At 50.4% G+C, this 12,190-nt stretch overlaps 1 protein-coding gene across 1 annotated transcript in view; it reads right to left on the bottom strand.

The window, feature by feature from the left end:
• RNFT2 (ring finger protein, transmembrane 2) overlaps window positions 1-12,190 on the bottom strand; it is a 70,551-nt gene that overhangs the window by 56,007 nt on the left and 2,354 nt on the right. The window contains exons 3-6 of the mRNA XM_043557697.1: window positions 11,976-12,034; window positions 6,570-7,048; window positions 6,099-6,175; window positions 2,407-2,507 (exon numbers count right to left, since the gene is read on the bottom strand). Coding sequence (XP_043413632.1) covers window positions 2,407-2,507; window positions 6,099-6,175; window positions 6,570-7,048; window positions 11,976-12,034 — 716 coding nt within the window. The remainder of the gene's footprint in view (window positions 1-2,406; window positions 2,508-6,098; window positions 6,176-6,569; window positions 7,049-11,975; window positions 12,035-12,190) is intronic.

Genomic DNA, 12,190 nt, shown 5'->3' with positions numbered 1-12,190 from the left:
AGGCACTGTGATTATTCCAATCTGAGCTGGGGAAGGGGGAGCCCTAAGAGGTACAGTCGCCTGCCCACAGCTCTTGGCTAGAACGGGAGCCAGAACAGGAACCAGCAGCCAAACTGTGCTTGTCCACTCACTTTTCCTCCTGCTGGATTACAGGCTCTGAGCAAAGGCTATACCAAGTCCTCTCTGTCCACTATAAAGGACTGGTGCACACAGCCCAGCACGGATGCTTGCTGAATGCTTCTGACGTACTCTGCTGGGCTGGCAGGAAGTGGTGCAAACTGGGATTGCTTATTATAGCCTCCTAGGAATGAACTGGTCTGTTTTTTTTTTTTTTTAAGTTTACTTATTAGAGGAGGGGGGAGGGAGGGGCAGAGAGAGAGAGCGAGAGAGCGAGAGAGCGAGAGAGAGAGAGAGAGAGAGAGAGAGAAAGAGGGAATCCCAAGCAGGCTCTATGCTGTCAGTGCAGAGCCTGAAACGGGGCTCAATCCCACGAACCATGAGATCATGACCTGAGCTGAAATCAAGAGTCAGATGTTTAACAGACTGAGCCACCCAGCTGCCCCAAACTGGTCTGGTTTTTACTTTTATTTAAAAAAAATCAATTTCTACTTATAATAAAGAGTCTCAAAGAGCTAGAGTAGGGCAAAATCAATAAAAACAATCAGGGGCGCCTGGGTGGCTCAGTCGTTAAGTGTCTGACTTCGGCTCAGATCGTGATCTCGAGGTCCATGAATCTGAGCCCTGTGTTGGGCTCTGTGCTGACAGCTTGGAGCCTGCTTTGGATTCTGTGTCTTCCCCTCTCTCTCTGCCCCCCACCCCCGCTCACATGTTGTCTCTCTCCCAAAAATAAATAAACGTTAAAAAATAAATACACAAATGAAAATAATCTATTTTGGCAACCTTACCCGATACCCTCTGTGTCCTTTCACGTTCTAGCCTTGCCTCTAGAGGACGCCTCGCGTCCAGGTTTGAGTGGCCCTCTGTGTTACAATCCAGGGAGAGTCCGGCAGCCCCAGGTGCCCTTTGCCTCTGCTCCTGTCCCTCCTGGGATCTTGGGCTGGTTAGCTGACTTCTACACTCTGCTTCTCTGTTACGCTTCTTTGATGACAATACGTTAAGATCTGCCTTCCACTCGTCTCAGAGACACCAGCTGGTCTCAGACTCATCTGTCTGGGTTTTAGTTCACCATCTTAGGGGATTTTTCCTGTTTTGGCTTTTGGAGGAGGGGCGGGACCGAGGTGTTTTTGTAGATTGATCACTAAATCCACTTATTTCTAACTACCCTATGAACTTTCACGGACTGATGTACTTTATTATCAGTTTCACTCCTCGTTAGGCACCACCACCAACAGGTACACTTATTATAAAAGGTAATTTCTTATAAAAGAATACTATCCGTTTACCCAGTACTTCTCATGCACTATAGCATCTGGCCTTCCTAACAATTAGCCTGTCAGGTGGATAAAGCAAGAATAACCTGGCCCTCGTTTTACCAATGAGGAAGCAGGGCGAAGCCTAAGGAGGTTCCATTATTCGCCAAAGGTGGTCAAGCGGAAGGACGCTGGTCATCAGATTGCAAATGCTAGGAAGACTCAGTCCTGCTGGTAAGGGCCGCCTAGCAGGACTAAGACTCATTAGGAAAGACTTCATTACGCCTCAGTTTCCTCACCCGTGAAATGGGGCCATCGATACCCTGCTGGGTCACTGAGAGGGTAAAATTAGGTGATGCCTATGGGTATCAAGCACACAGACCACTGACATCATTGCGGAAGGGGGTCAGCTTTGTTGCTTTTCTCCTAAGCTGCTCTCTCCCGCTCTCTTTCTGTGCTGCCAGTTTGACTCAGCTCTGGTTTGATGGGAGCATGGAGGTCTGAGCCTGCGAATGTGATCATGCCCAGAGAATGGCATGAGCTGGAAATTCATCCAAGATTCTGGGAAACCCCACCTCCTCCACCCTCCACCCATCGGGACCTTGATATTCTGGGCCAGACAATAACGCATTGTGTGTGATGAGTGTTGATGCCTTAAAACGAACTCTCCAAATAGCCTTTATGGGGTGGCCCCAGAAAGTGGGGAAACTTCCCATTCCTCAAAGTCCATTTTTAAAACAGACGTACATGATTTGAAAGCTTGGCTGGAGTTTCAACCCAGTCCTACAGGTCTTTACTGGCCGACCCTCCCCCACCTCCCCACTGTGTGGTTACTAGAAAACGTAAAATCACACACATAGCTTGCGGTGTATTTCTACTAGAGAGCTCTGCTCTGGCATGCGTGTATACAAGAGGGTGGAATTTAAAGGTTACGTGACACAGAGCCACTGCACTGTTCCCAAGTGAAGGAGTTGTGTGTCCCAAGCAAAGTGCCCCTCACTTTCCCACTAGGGGTCAGAACCCCTCCCCTGCTCACCTGTTGTACAGCTGTTGGGAACTGAATGTATAGAGCACGTATAGGGTGTTTCCTGCCAGAAAGGCCAAGATCCACAAGATGACCAGCACCGATCTCTTCTCCTGGAGACAAAACAAGAGATTTGTAGGGATGCTGCAATGCCAAAGGTGCACATGGCAAAACATTCCAGAATGTTCTCTGACAAGTGCCAATTTCCCCCTTTCTCAAAGGTTTGGAAGAAGCAGGGCTGATGGTGAAGGGAAGGGTGCTGGAATCTTCCCATCCCACTGGAACCCAAGGGGTGGTCACAGAGAGGGTGACAGAAATGTGGAAACATGGGGTGCCTGGGTGGCTCAGTCGGTTAAGCATCTGACTCTTGATTTTGGCTTAAGTTATGATCTCATGGTCGTGAGACTGAGCCCTGCATCGGGTTCTGTGCTGGGCATAGAGCCTGCTTAAGATTCTCTCTCTCTCTATGATTCTCTATATATATCTCCACCCCAGTCCCCCCCACACACAAAATGTAGAAACCTGCTATGTGAAAAGGCAGGAAGGCTCTACAGTTAGCAGAAGATTCTGGAGATGGATGGCCTGGGTTCTAACCCTTCGTCGGTAATCAGAGGGCTGGGCAAGTTACCGAAACTCTCTGCATTTCCCTCTCCTCATCTGGAAAATGGGTATATACTGTGTCTCCACAATGGAGTTGTGAGAATTGACGCGCACGAAACGCTCAGAACAGTGCTGTACGCAGTAAATGTTAGTTCACATTTACTGTAAAGAACTGAGACACAGAGAAGGTAAAGAGCTGTTGCTCAAGGGCACTTGTTTGAGGTCTCTGTGCCCTCATTTGAGGATGGGAATTTTGCTAAGGATTAAGTAAAGTTTTAAAGGTAAACATTCAGTCTACCATGGATTCATGTCTCAGGCTCAGTGAATGGTAGGACTATTATTCAGACTTTACAACCCAGCAATAGATTCCGATCTACAGGTTGGCAAGTTCCGCTCCCACTTTTTCTAGGACTTCTGGGCTACTATCCTGGCCTGGCCATTCAATACAGGGCCACAGTTATAGGGTTAGATTCAAGCTTGTACACGAGGCCATCAAAGACTCTGCCCAAGTCATCCCCGCTTCTCTCTCCAACCTCATTTCTTTTTTTAGAAAAAAAAAATTTTTTTAATGCTTATTCATTTTTGAGAGAGAGACAGAGCCTTAGTGGAGGAGGGGCAGAGAGACAGGGAGGCACAGAATCCAAAGCAGGCTTCAGGCTCCAAGCTGTCAGCCCAGAGTCTGATGCGGGCCTCAAACTCATGAACTATGACACCATATGAACTATGAAGTCGGACGTTTAACTGACTGAGCCATCCGGGCGCCCCCTTTTTTAAATGTTTTTTTATTTTGGGGGAGAGAGAGAGAGAGGGAGTGGGGGAGGGCAGAGAGAGAGGGAGACACAGAATCCGAAGCAGGCTCCAGGCTCTGAGCTGTCGGCATAGAGCTCAACACGGGGCTCAAACTCAGGATACATGAGATCATGACCTGAGCCGAAGTCAGATGCTCAACCAACTGAGCCACACAGGTGCCCCTCTCCAGCCGCATTTCTGATGAGTCCCCAGGAAGACGAGAAGGAAAACCTACTTGGTTTCCTATTTCCCAGCAGCTTCTCCAGCTGAGAGCGATCCCAAGGAATTTGTGGAGAAGGCACAGAGTAGGGTGCATGCATTCTGGGGAGACATGCACACAGACCCCTGTGCTGCTGACTCTCAAAAGCTCATCTTTTCCTGGATCAGGGTGGCTGCGTTGCTGGAATCAGATGAGGTCATAAGTCTCTCAGTGTAACCTTCCCTGCGGTTTTGGTAAATGCTCCACTGTCTCCAGACACAGATCAGTGCTCCGTGCACGGTTACAAAGCACATTTCCATAGAGTAGACAAAATAAATGCATCTCCATCCACCCATTATTCCAGGCGTGGTCAAGGTTAATGACCCTAGAAACCACCTCCAACCAACCCACGGCTCTTATCAATGTGAATAATCTACTCAGCAGCCCTTCTTACTCCAATAAATAATGGATTCCAGCCTAATCCCCCTGTAAATCCAAACCAAAGGAGGAATACAAAGAGAGAATTAGCAATGCCCTGGGAAGCCAAACTCTGAAGGACAAAGGGGAGAATTCTCTAGCAGTAAGTTGATATTTCTAAACTTACTGAGGGTCATGCACAATCTGTTTTGCAGAAAATATGTATAGATGGGCAAAACATCACCTGTGTCTTCATAGGGCTCAAGGATCCCTGCCTGGAATGCCTATCGATGGATACAGGCACTCTTTTGCCCCCTAAAATGTAAGCCAAGGCACCACTTGGATGTTACTGCATTAACAGAGAGAGCCAGTCCTAAAAGTGCCCCACTGTGGCGTTGATCAACCTGCTGTTCTAACAGCAGCAGAAAGGGGTGTGCATGAGGAAGAGGAGACCGAGGGTCATGAGGAAGCTATGGCCCCATGCCCAACCCTGGGCCTCAACGTGTTCATGTGTCAAATGGAGACCAGGCTGCCCTCATAGAGGCCCAGATGCTTCTGAGAAAGACCCAGAGAAGGGTCAGGGAGGATGGTGGCTGTTCTGGGATCACCTGCACCGCAGAAGGGGCATGCTGGTTACAAGCAGCTCAGTTAAACGTTGCCTCTACGGAAGGCCCTGTGCTAAATGCCTAGGCTGTATCTCATTTGAATGGTTCATCTTCTAGGGCGGCACCTGGGACTGAGATCACCAAGGTAACCTATCCAAGGGCCTGTGTGCAGGCGGCTGGAGAAGCTGGGATATCAGCCTGGGGTGAGCACAGCCTGTGGGCCCAAGGCCCGGGTTCACAGCCTGACGCCACCACTTTTCACGGACCGTGTGACCTCGTACGCAAGGCACGTAGTGTCCCTGAGCCACCGTTTCCTCACCGGGAAAATGAGGTAAGAACGATTCTGCCTCCCTCCTGGGCTGCCGGGACAAATCTGCAAGATGAGCTGCGCCGTCTGCCCAGCTCTGCGCTAGGCGTGGTTAGCGCCAAGCGGATATTAGATGGCAATTCTGGATGATGCTGGTGTGAAGCTGGAACGCCGGCGGGATGGCCTTAACCGTGAGAGAAGCCAGGCAGATGAGGGTGCCGTGGGCAGGCGTGGGGGGGAGACGCTGCTGTCGGAAAGGTTGGGAGAAAGATGGCAGGCGATGTGTCCCGGGGGGACAGGCGGAAGAACAGCCTCTCATAGGCCTCCTGTAGGTGTCCCCGTCCTAATCCCTGTAACCTGTGGATATGTCCGCTTACATGGCAAAGGGAATTCAGGTTGCTAACCAGCTAGCCCCGAGATGGGGAGAGACTCCAGGACTGTCCAGCTGGGGCTGATGTAATCACAAGAGTCCCTAAAAGTGGAAGAGGAGACAGAAGGAGAAGGGACTAGGGGCAGGTGGGCACAGAGGTGGAACATTGGTTGCTGGCTCAAAGGAGGAAGAAAGGGGCCATGAGCCACCCCTAGCACCTGGGAAAGGCAAGGCAAGGGGATGACCTCTGAACCCTCTGGAAAGAACAGTTGTGTTGACACGTGACCCTCACCTGGAGAGACCCACTTCAGACTTGCGATCCGCAGAACTATAAGGGGGTAAATCTATCGTGTTAAGCCGCTGGGTTGTAGTCACGCGTTACAGCAACCTCGGAGACTAACTCGCCAGGTGACTCACCTTCAGAGAGACCTGTTCTCGCAGCGTGGAGTTGGCATAGGCAAAGGTGCTGGCCATCCCGATGCATACGGCAATGCCTGCGGGACAGAGGAGGGTCTGACTCCACCCACTTAGACGCCATCGGGCCTGGCCCTAGCTTACTGGGGACCGTGAGCAACATTAAAAGGTCACTACCCTCTATTGCTTCACACCCACCAAGCAGCAAATTTTCTGCTGGACACATGCCAAGCTCCCCAGCACAGAGGAAGAAACAGGCTCAGAGAGGTGACTGACTTGTCCCAGGTCGACAGAGCTGGTCAACCAGGACTAGAACCCAGGCCTCACTCAGAATCCCATAATCCTAAGCTCCATAAGCACCGTGCACCATGGAGACCTCTGCTGCCTTGCCCTGGCACTCGGGGTGAACCCCTCCTGCCCCCGACCCGGCAGGTGAAGCCCCCGGTTGACACACCCGGGACCCACTGGACTCACCGAGCTTGTGCTGGAAGCACACTTTGGCCAGGAGGATCAGGATGAAGGGCAGGCCTTTCTGGAGCCAGCAGACCACGGCCTTCAGCTCGGACAGGGCAGGGGCGGGCGTCCCTGGCTGCTCGTCGCCCCCCTCGTCGGAGTGAGCACGGTGGTCCCCACCCACGTGCTGCAGCAGCGAGCTCCCGCGGTGGCCGCCGTGATGGAAGTGATGGAGGGGCTGGCGGTGGTGGTAGGTGCCCCCCTCGCCCCGGCCCCCGCCCTCTTCCCTGGACGCTGGCATCTGGATGAACACGTCCCCGCCTCCGGCCGATGCCCCCAGCACCAGGCTGGATGGGAATGGGGCGGTGGGGAGGCTGCTGGCAGGGAGGCCGGGGAGGCTGGAGAAGAGTGCAGGTGGGGAGGCCGCCTCTGCCTTCAGACTCTCAAAGACGCCGCCTTCATCCACGCTCGCCTCGGAGCTGAGCGCTTGGCTGCGATTTCTGGGCCAGGAGGGAAGAGAGAGCCCCACCAAGTCAGACGGAGAGATAAGCACCCCAGTGGAGGATGGGCGGGGGGTACAAATAACAGTACCAATATTGTTACAGGCCGAATCGTGTCCTGTGTTGCAGCCCTAACCTCCAGGACCTCAGAAAGTGGCTGTACTTGAAGACATGGTCTTTGTAGGGGTGATTAAGTTAAAATGACGTCATTAGGGTGGGTCCTGATCCAATAGGACTAGTGTCTTTATCATTATTTTTTTTTTAATGTTTATTTATTTTTGAAGGAGAGAGAGAGAGACAGAGCATGAGTGAGGGAGGGCAGAGAGAGAGGGAGACACAGAATCCGAAGCAGGCTCCAGGCTCCAAACTGTCAGCACAGAGCCCAACGTGGGGCTCGAACTCATGAGCTGTGAGATCATGACCTGACCAAAGTTGGACACCCAACCGACTGAGCCAACCAGGCGCCCCATGACTAGTGTCTTTACATGAGGAGATTAGGACACAGACACACAGGGAAGACCCCGTGAGGACAAAGTGGGGAGGAGGCCATCCACAAGCCAAAGACAGAGTTTCAGAAGAAACTGACCCTGTCCACACCTTGATCTTGGACTTCTAGCTTTCAGAACTGTGAGACAATAAATTGCTAATTAAGTTTATTTATTTATTTTCAGACAGAGAGACGGGGGGGGGGGGGGGGGAGAGAGAGAGGAGAGAGAGAGAGAGAATGAGAATGAGAGGGATAGGGGCAGAGACAGAGAGGGGAAACAGAGAATCCCAAGCCCCAACTTGGGGCTTGAACTCACAGACCTGTGAGATCATGACCTGTGCCGAAATCAAGAGTCTGATGCTCAAATGACTGAGCCACTCAGGCACCCAAGTGAATCCCTAATGTTTAAGCCACCCAGCATGTGGTACCTTGTCACAGAAGCCGTGTAAAACTAACACAAATAATAATAGCAATAGGGGCATAACATTTATTGAAAATGTACTGTGTGCCACTTTTCTAAGGGCTCCTCATTGATTATATCATTAAACCTTCCAACCAACCCCATGAATTAGGTACTAATAGTACCCCCATCTGACAGATTAAGAAACCAAGGCACAGAGAAAGTTACATGTCCTGAGCCACATAGTTGGTAAGAGACAGAACAAGAGAGATTCAACTAGCTAACTCCAGAGCCTGCTTTCTCAACCTCTATACTTTATAGAAAAGCTAGCACAGAATCTATGATCCCAGAATCCAGATTCCAGAATCTATGAACCTCAGGAACTCAGAGACCCCTGGCCCTTTAATCTTCAATGACTTCCAGTTTCCAAGAGGGCCCAGCCTCTTGGTCACTGGCTGGTATTTGGAGAGCAACACACAGTATTAGAAGTAAAGTAAAGAAGAATCAAGAGAGAAGCCCGCATTCAAACTCCAGTTCCACCCTTCCTAAAGATCTTTTTTTTTTTTTTTTAACGTTTGTTTATTTTTGAGAAAGAGAGAGTGAGCGAGGGAGGGGCAGAGGGAGAGGGAGACAGAAGATCCTAAGCAGGCTCTGTGCTGAGAGCAGAGAGCCCAACATGGGGCTGGAACTCACAAACCGTGAGATCATGATCTGAGCTGAAGCTGGATGCTTCACCGACTGAGCCACCCAGGTGCCCCTCACCCTTCCTAGAGGTCTTACCAACCCTGCATTGTTTTCTCACCTGAAAAATGGCATAAACATCATCCATCCATACAACTCCTGTGAGATCAAATTTAGAACATCCTTTTCAATGTACCTAGCACATAGTAGGTGCTCAATGCATGGGGATGATTACCTCTAATCCCTAGGGAAAGACCCCCAGGGCCAACTGCCCTCTCTAGTTCCAAACAAAGCTTGCTGTATTGGAATCCAGCAAAGGATTCTGTGGTTTTTTCAAAGTCATCACTGGAGGAGCAGAGAGCCCAGAATAATTACCCCATAAGAATGGAGAGACCCTCGAACTGGGTACACTTTCTATGAACACGAGGACCTGGAGTTCTGGATGTCTTCTGTCTTGGGCTTGTCTTCTTTTCAAATGGGACCATTTGAAATTCAGTCTACACCACAGATATAAGTGGAGCTGATTTGCTATATGTGCATGTGTCAGGGGGAGGAGTGAAGAGCCTCCCTCCCCTTCCCTCCCTTCTCTCACCCTGCAGTAAGGCCCCCAAGGCACCTCCCAGACCCCTATGGTACTTAAAATACACCATGACCTTCCTGTATGTGAGAGCTGAGTCTCATTCATTCTCTGCACCCCACAACCCAGGGCACACAGTAGGCACCTAATAAATGTGTGCAAGCTATCATCCAGGCACATCACACTAGACTCTGTATAATCTACTGTCCACTCAAGAGACCAGGATGCTTTTTAAAAAACACATAGATGATTATTTCCCACTAAAAGAGCTTCCCATTCTAAACTTCCTGCAGGCACAGATAAACACCCTCTACGGATAGGGACTAATGTCATTCCTCTTTTACAGATAAAGAAACAGACTCAGAGCTTCCGAAAAATACAGGTGCCTGAGACCCTGTGTTAACCAACTGAATCAAAACCTTTGGAGGTGGGCCCTGACATCACTAGGCCCTGACAGCCCTCCAGGTGATTCTAATGGTCACTCAGCACTGAGACTAGCACTTTAGACAGGACCCTGCTCCAAGAGGTCAAACATCATGATTGTTTGTTCCTACTGTCTCTCTCTTGCCCAGCACAAATGCACCTGGCACACAGAGCACGCTCAAAAAATACTGTTTGAAGTAATGACCGAATGAACATACTAAAGGCTCTGAGAAGGCCTGCAACTGCATTAAAATTTTTGATTTAGTTGAAACTTCGTGTTTCCCAAACTTATTTGACCATCGGATTCTTTAAACTATTCACATCTTATAGGACACTTGTGAAACCCAGCAGGGGAAATGCTGACCTGGAGAAATCTCAGGGTTGGCTTCTCTGGCTCCACAAACTTGACCTGGGGGGAAAGTTATAACCCCACCCCACGGCCCATCCCTGCTGGCTCCAAAACCCAGGAGATGTATGGTCTTACTACCTGGGCTCGGGATAACATTAAAGTAATATTAATAACAACAACAACAACAACAGACACCATGGCTATGACCCTCAAGGGGCCGTGAGCTTTTTCTGCACTTCCAGAAACTGAGCTCAGAAAGCAGGAGTCCTGGCAGGTGCCCATGCTGACCCACATAGGGGCCAAGCTTTCTCCCTCATCGGGCCATGGAAAGCCTTCCTGGCCCCCTGTGAGCTCACCAGCCTGGAGTTCACTGGGCTCAGGGGGCCTGCAGTACAATCAGGGAAGACTCAACCCACCAAGGAGCTTTTTATAGCTGGTCTCCATTCCCTGGGCCTCTCCCCGGTATCCAGCCGAGATTTCAGCCTAAATGGGAAAGAATATTCCTTGGAGGGCAGAGGCTTCCAGCTTAACCACTTAGGGGCCAGAATGTGAGATGGCCCAGGAGAAGTAGGTCCAGCCAGATAGGAGGCAGTCGTAATGCGGTGACTGAAAGCATAGACTATGGCGGGCAATGGACTAGGGCCTGAATCTCAGCCTGCTGCTTCCTGGCTGTGTGACTTCTGGTAATTTACTTCCCCTCTCTGAGCCTCAGTTTCTTATCTGTAAGAACAGTGATAAAAATAGTCCTGACCTCGTCAGGCTAATGTGAGGGTGGCACAGGGTAGGCACACAACACACCGTGGCCGTTGTTTTTCTGCTGTGGTCTCTGCCCCCAAAGACCTCATGGTTCACTTGACAGCAGATGGCAATTGTGTCTTCAGAGGCTAGGACAGCTCCAAGAGGCACGCTTATTATGCGCTGGATACCGTGTTCCTGCATTTTCATGCTCATTCACTCATTCAGAAACAACCCTGAGTTTTATTATCCAGACTTTATGGATGGGGAAACCGAGGCTCGGGGGGTGAAGTTGCTTGCCAAAGGCACTGTAGGTGTAAAATGGCTAAGCTGGGGTTTTGGCTAAGGGTCATCTGACTTCAGGTCACTGCTCTTCCTGGCAGAACAGGCAGGCTTGATGCAAAACTCAGTCTTAATGGGACCAGTTAATACTCTTTGGGATTCTGTAGTCAACCTTGGGGTTGTGGGGGACCCAGAATGGGAGGCGAAGGAGGAAAAGTTCAGTTGCCGGCTCCTCGGACGTATGGGCCAGCACAGGGGGAGAGCATCACAATCTAAGAACAGGTCCCCATGGTGTGTACTCTCTTGGATTTCACCAGACAGTAATTCTAGCTCGTGAGGGTTTTAACCGTGTTTTCTTAGATTTTCTTGGTCTATGTGGCCTCTGTTAGAGGGCCAAAGTAACAGCCAAAGTTGTTTGTATCCCCAACCGCTTCCTTATGTGCGTCTGGCACACCCGGCCAATATTTCCCCTGCTCTAGATCCCCAGGGCCAGGTACCAGAAAACTAGAGAACACCGCTCTAGCCCAGAGCCTGGTGACATTATTCAAGCTACCCAATCCTAAGCCGTTTCCCCCTGGCGCACAATAAAAGCTGTGGCCTCTGTTCACTCTTTGCTTCTTTCTGCCTCCTGACTGGTGCTTCCCCACGTGGCCCTGCCTGCTAAGGCGGGTCCCTCTCTCCCAGGAAATGTAAGCAACAGAAATCTTCTTCCACCTCTAGAAGTTAAAACCTATGGGAACAATCTTTGATGCAGTGAGTCAAGTCAATCACCTGTCACACAGGCTTAGGGAATGACCATCAAAGCAAGAGCAAGCTACGATGCATTGAGAAACGTATGCCATCACCGGGCAAAGCAGTCTCCCACCGGATCTCCTTTGCTCATCTAACAAATAACCCGAGAGGCAGGTGTCACTCAATCCAGATTTGGAGTTGCCCCTGACGACCCGAGCCCAGAGCCTCCGGATGGAATGAACCCGGGGGAGGTCTACCTACCTTTCAGGTGGACCGTTATCTGTGTTGCTGCTGTGGCGTCTCTGCATTTTCCTTAAGACCTGAAAGTCAACACATGGAATGAGCTGGCGTCTCTCAATGTTCCCATTGCCGGTCAGATTGCCGAGGCAGGTGTAAACAAATATGACTCCTATCTCACATCCCCAGGCCTCTCTCACATTCTGCAAACCCTGTTTGCATCTGTTATGTCATTCAAC

Source organism: Prionailurus bengalensis, chromosome D3 (assembly GCF_016509475.1).
Source record: "Prionailurus bengalensis isolate Pbe53 chromosome D3, Fcat_Pben_1.1_paternal_pri, whole genome shotgun sequence".
Lineage (NCBI taxonomy): Eukaryota > Metazoa > Chordata > Mammalia > Carnivora > Felidae > Prionailurus > Prionailurus bengalensis.
This window is presented reverse-complemented; position numbering and strand designations above follow the sequence as displayed.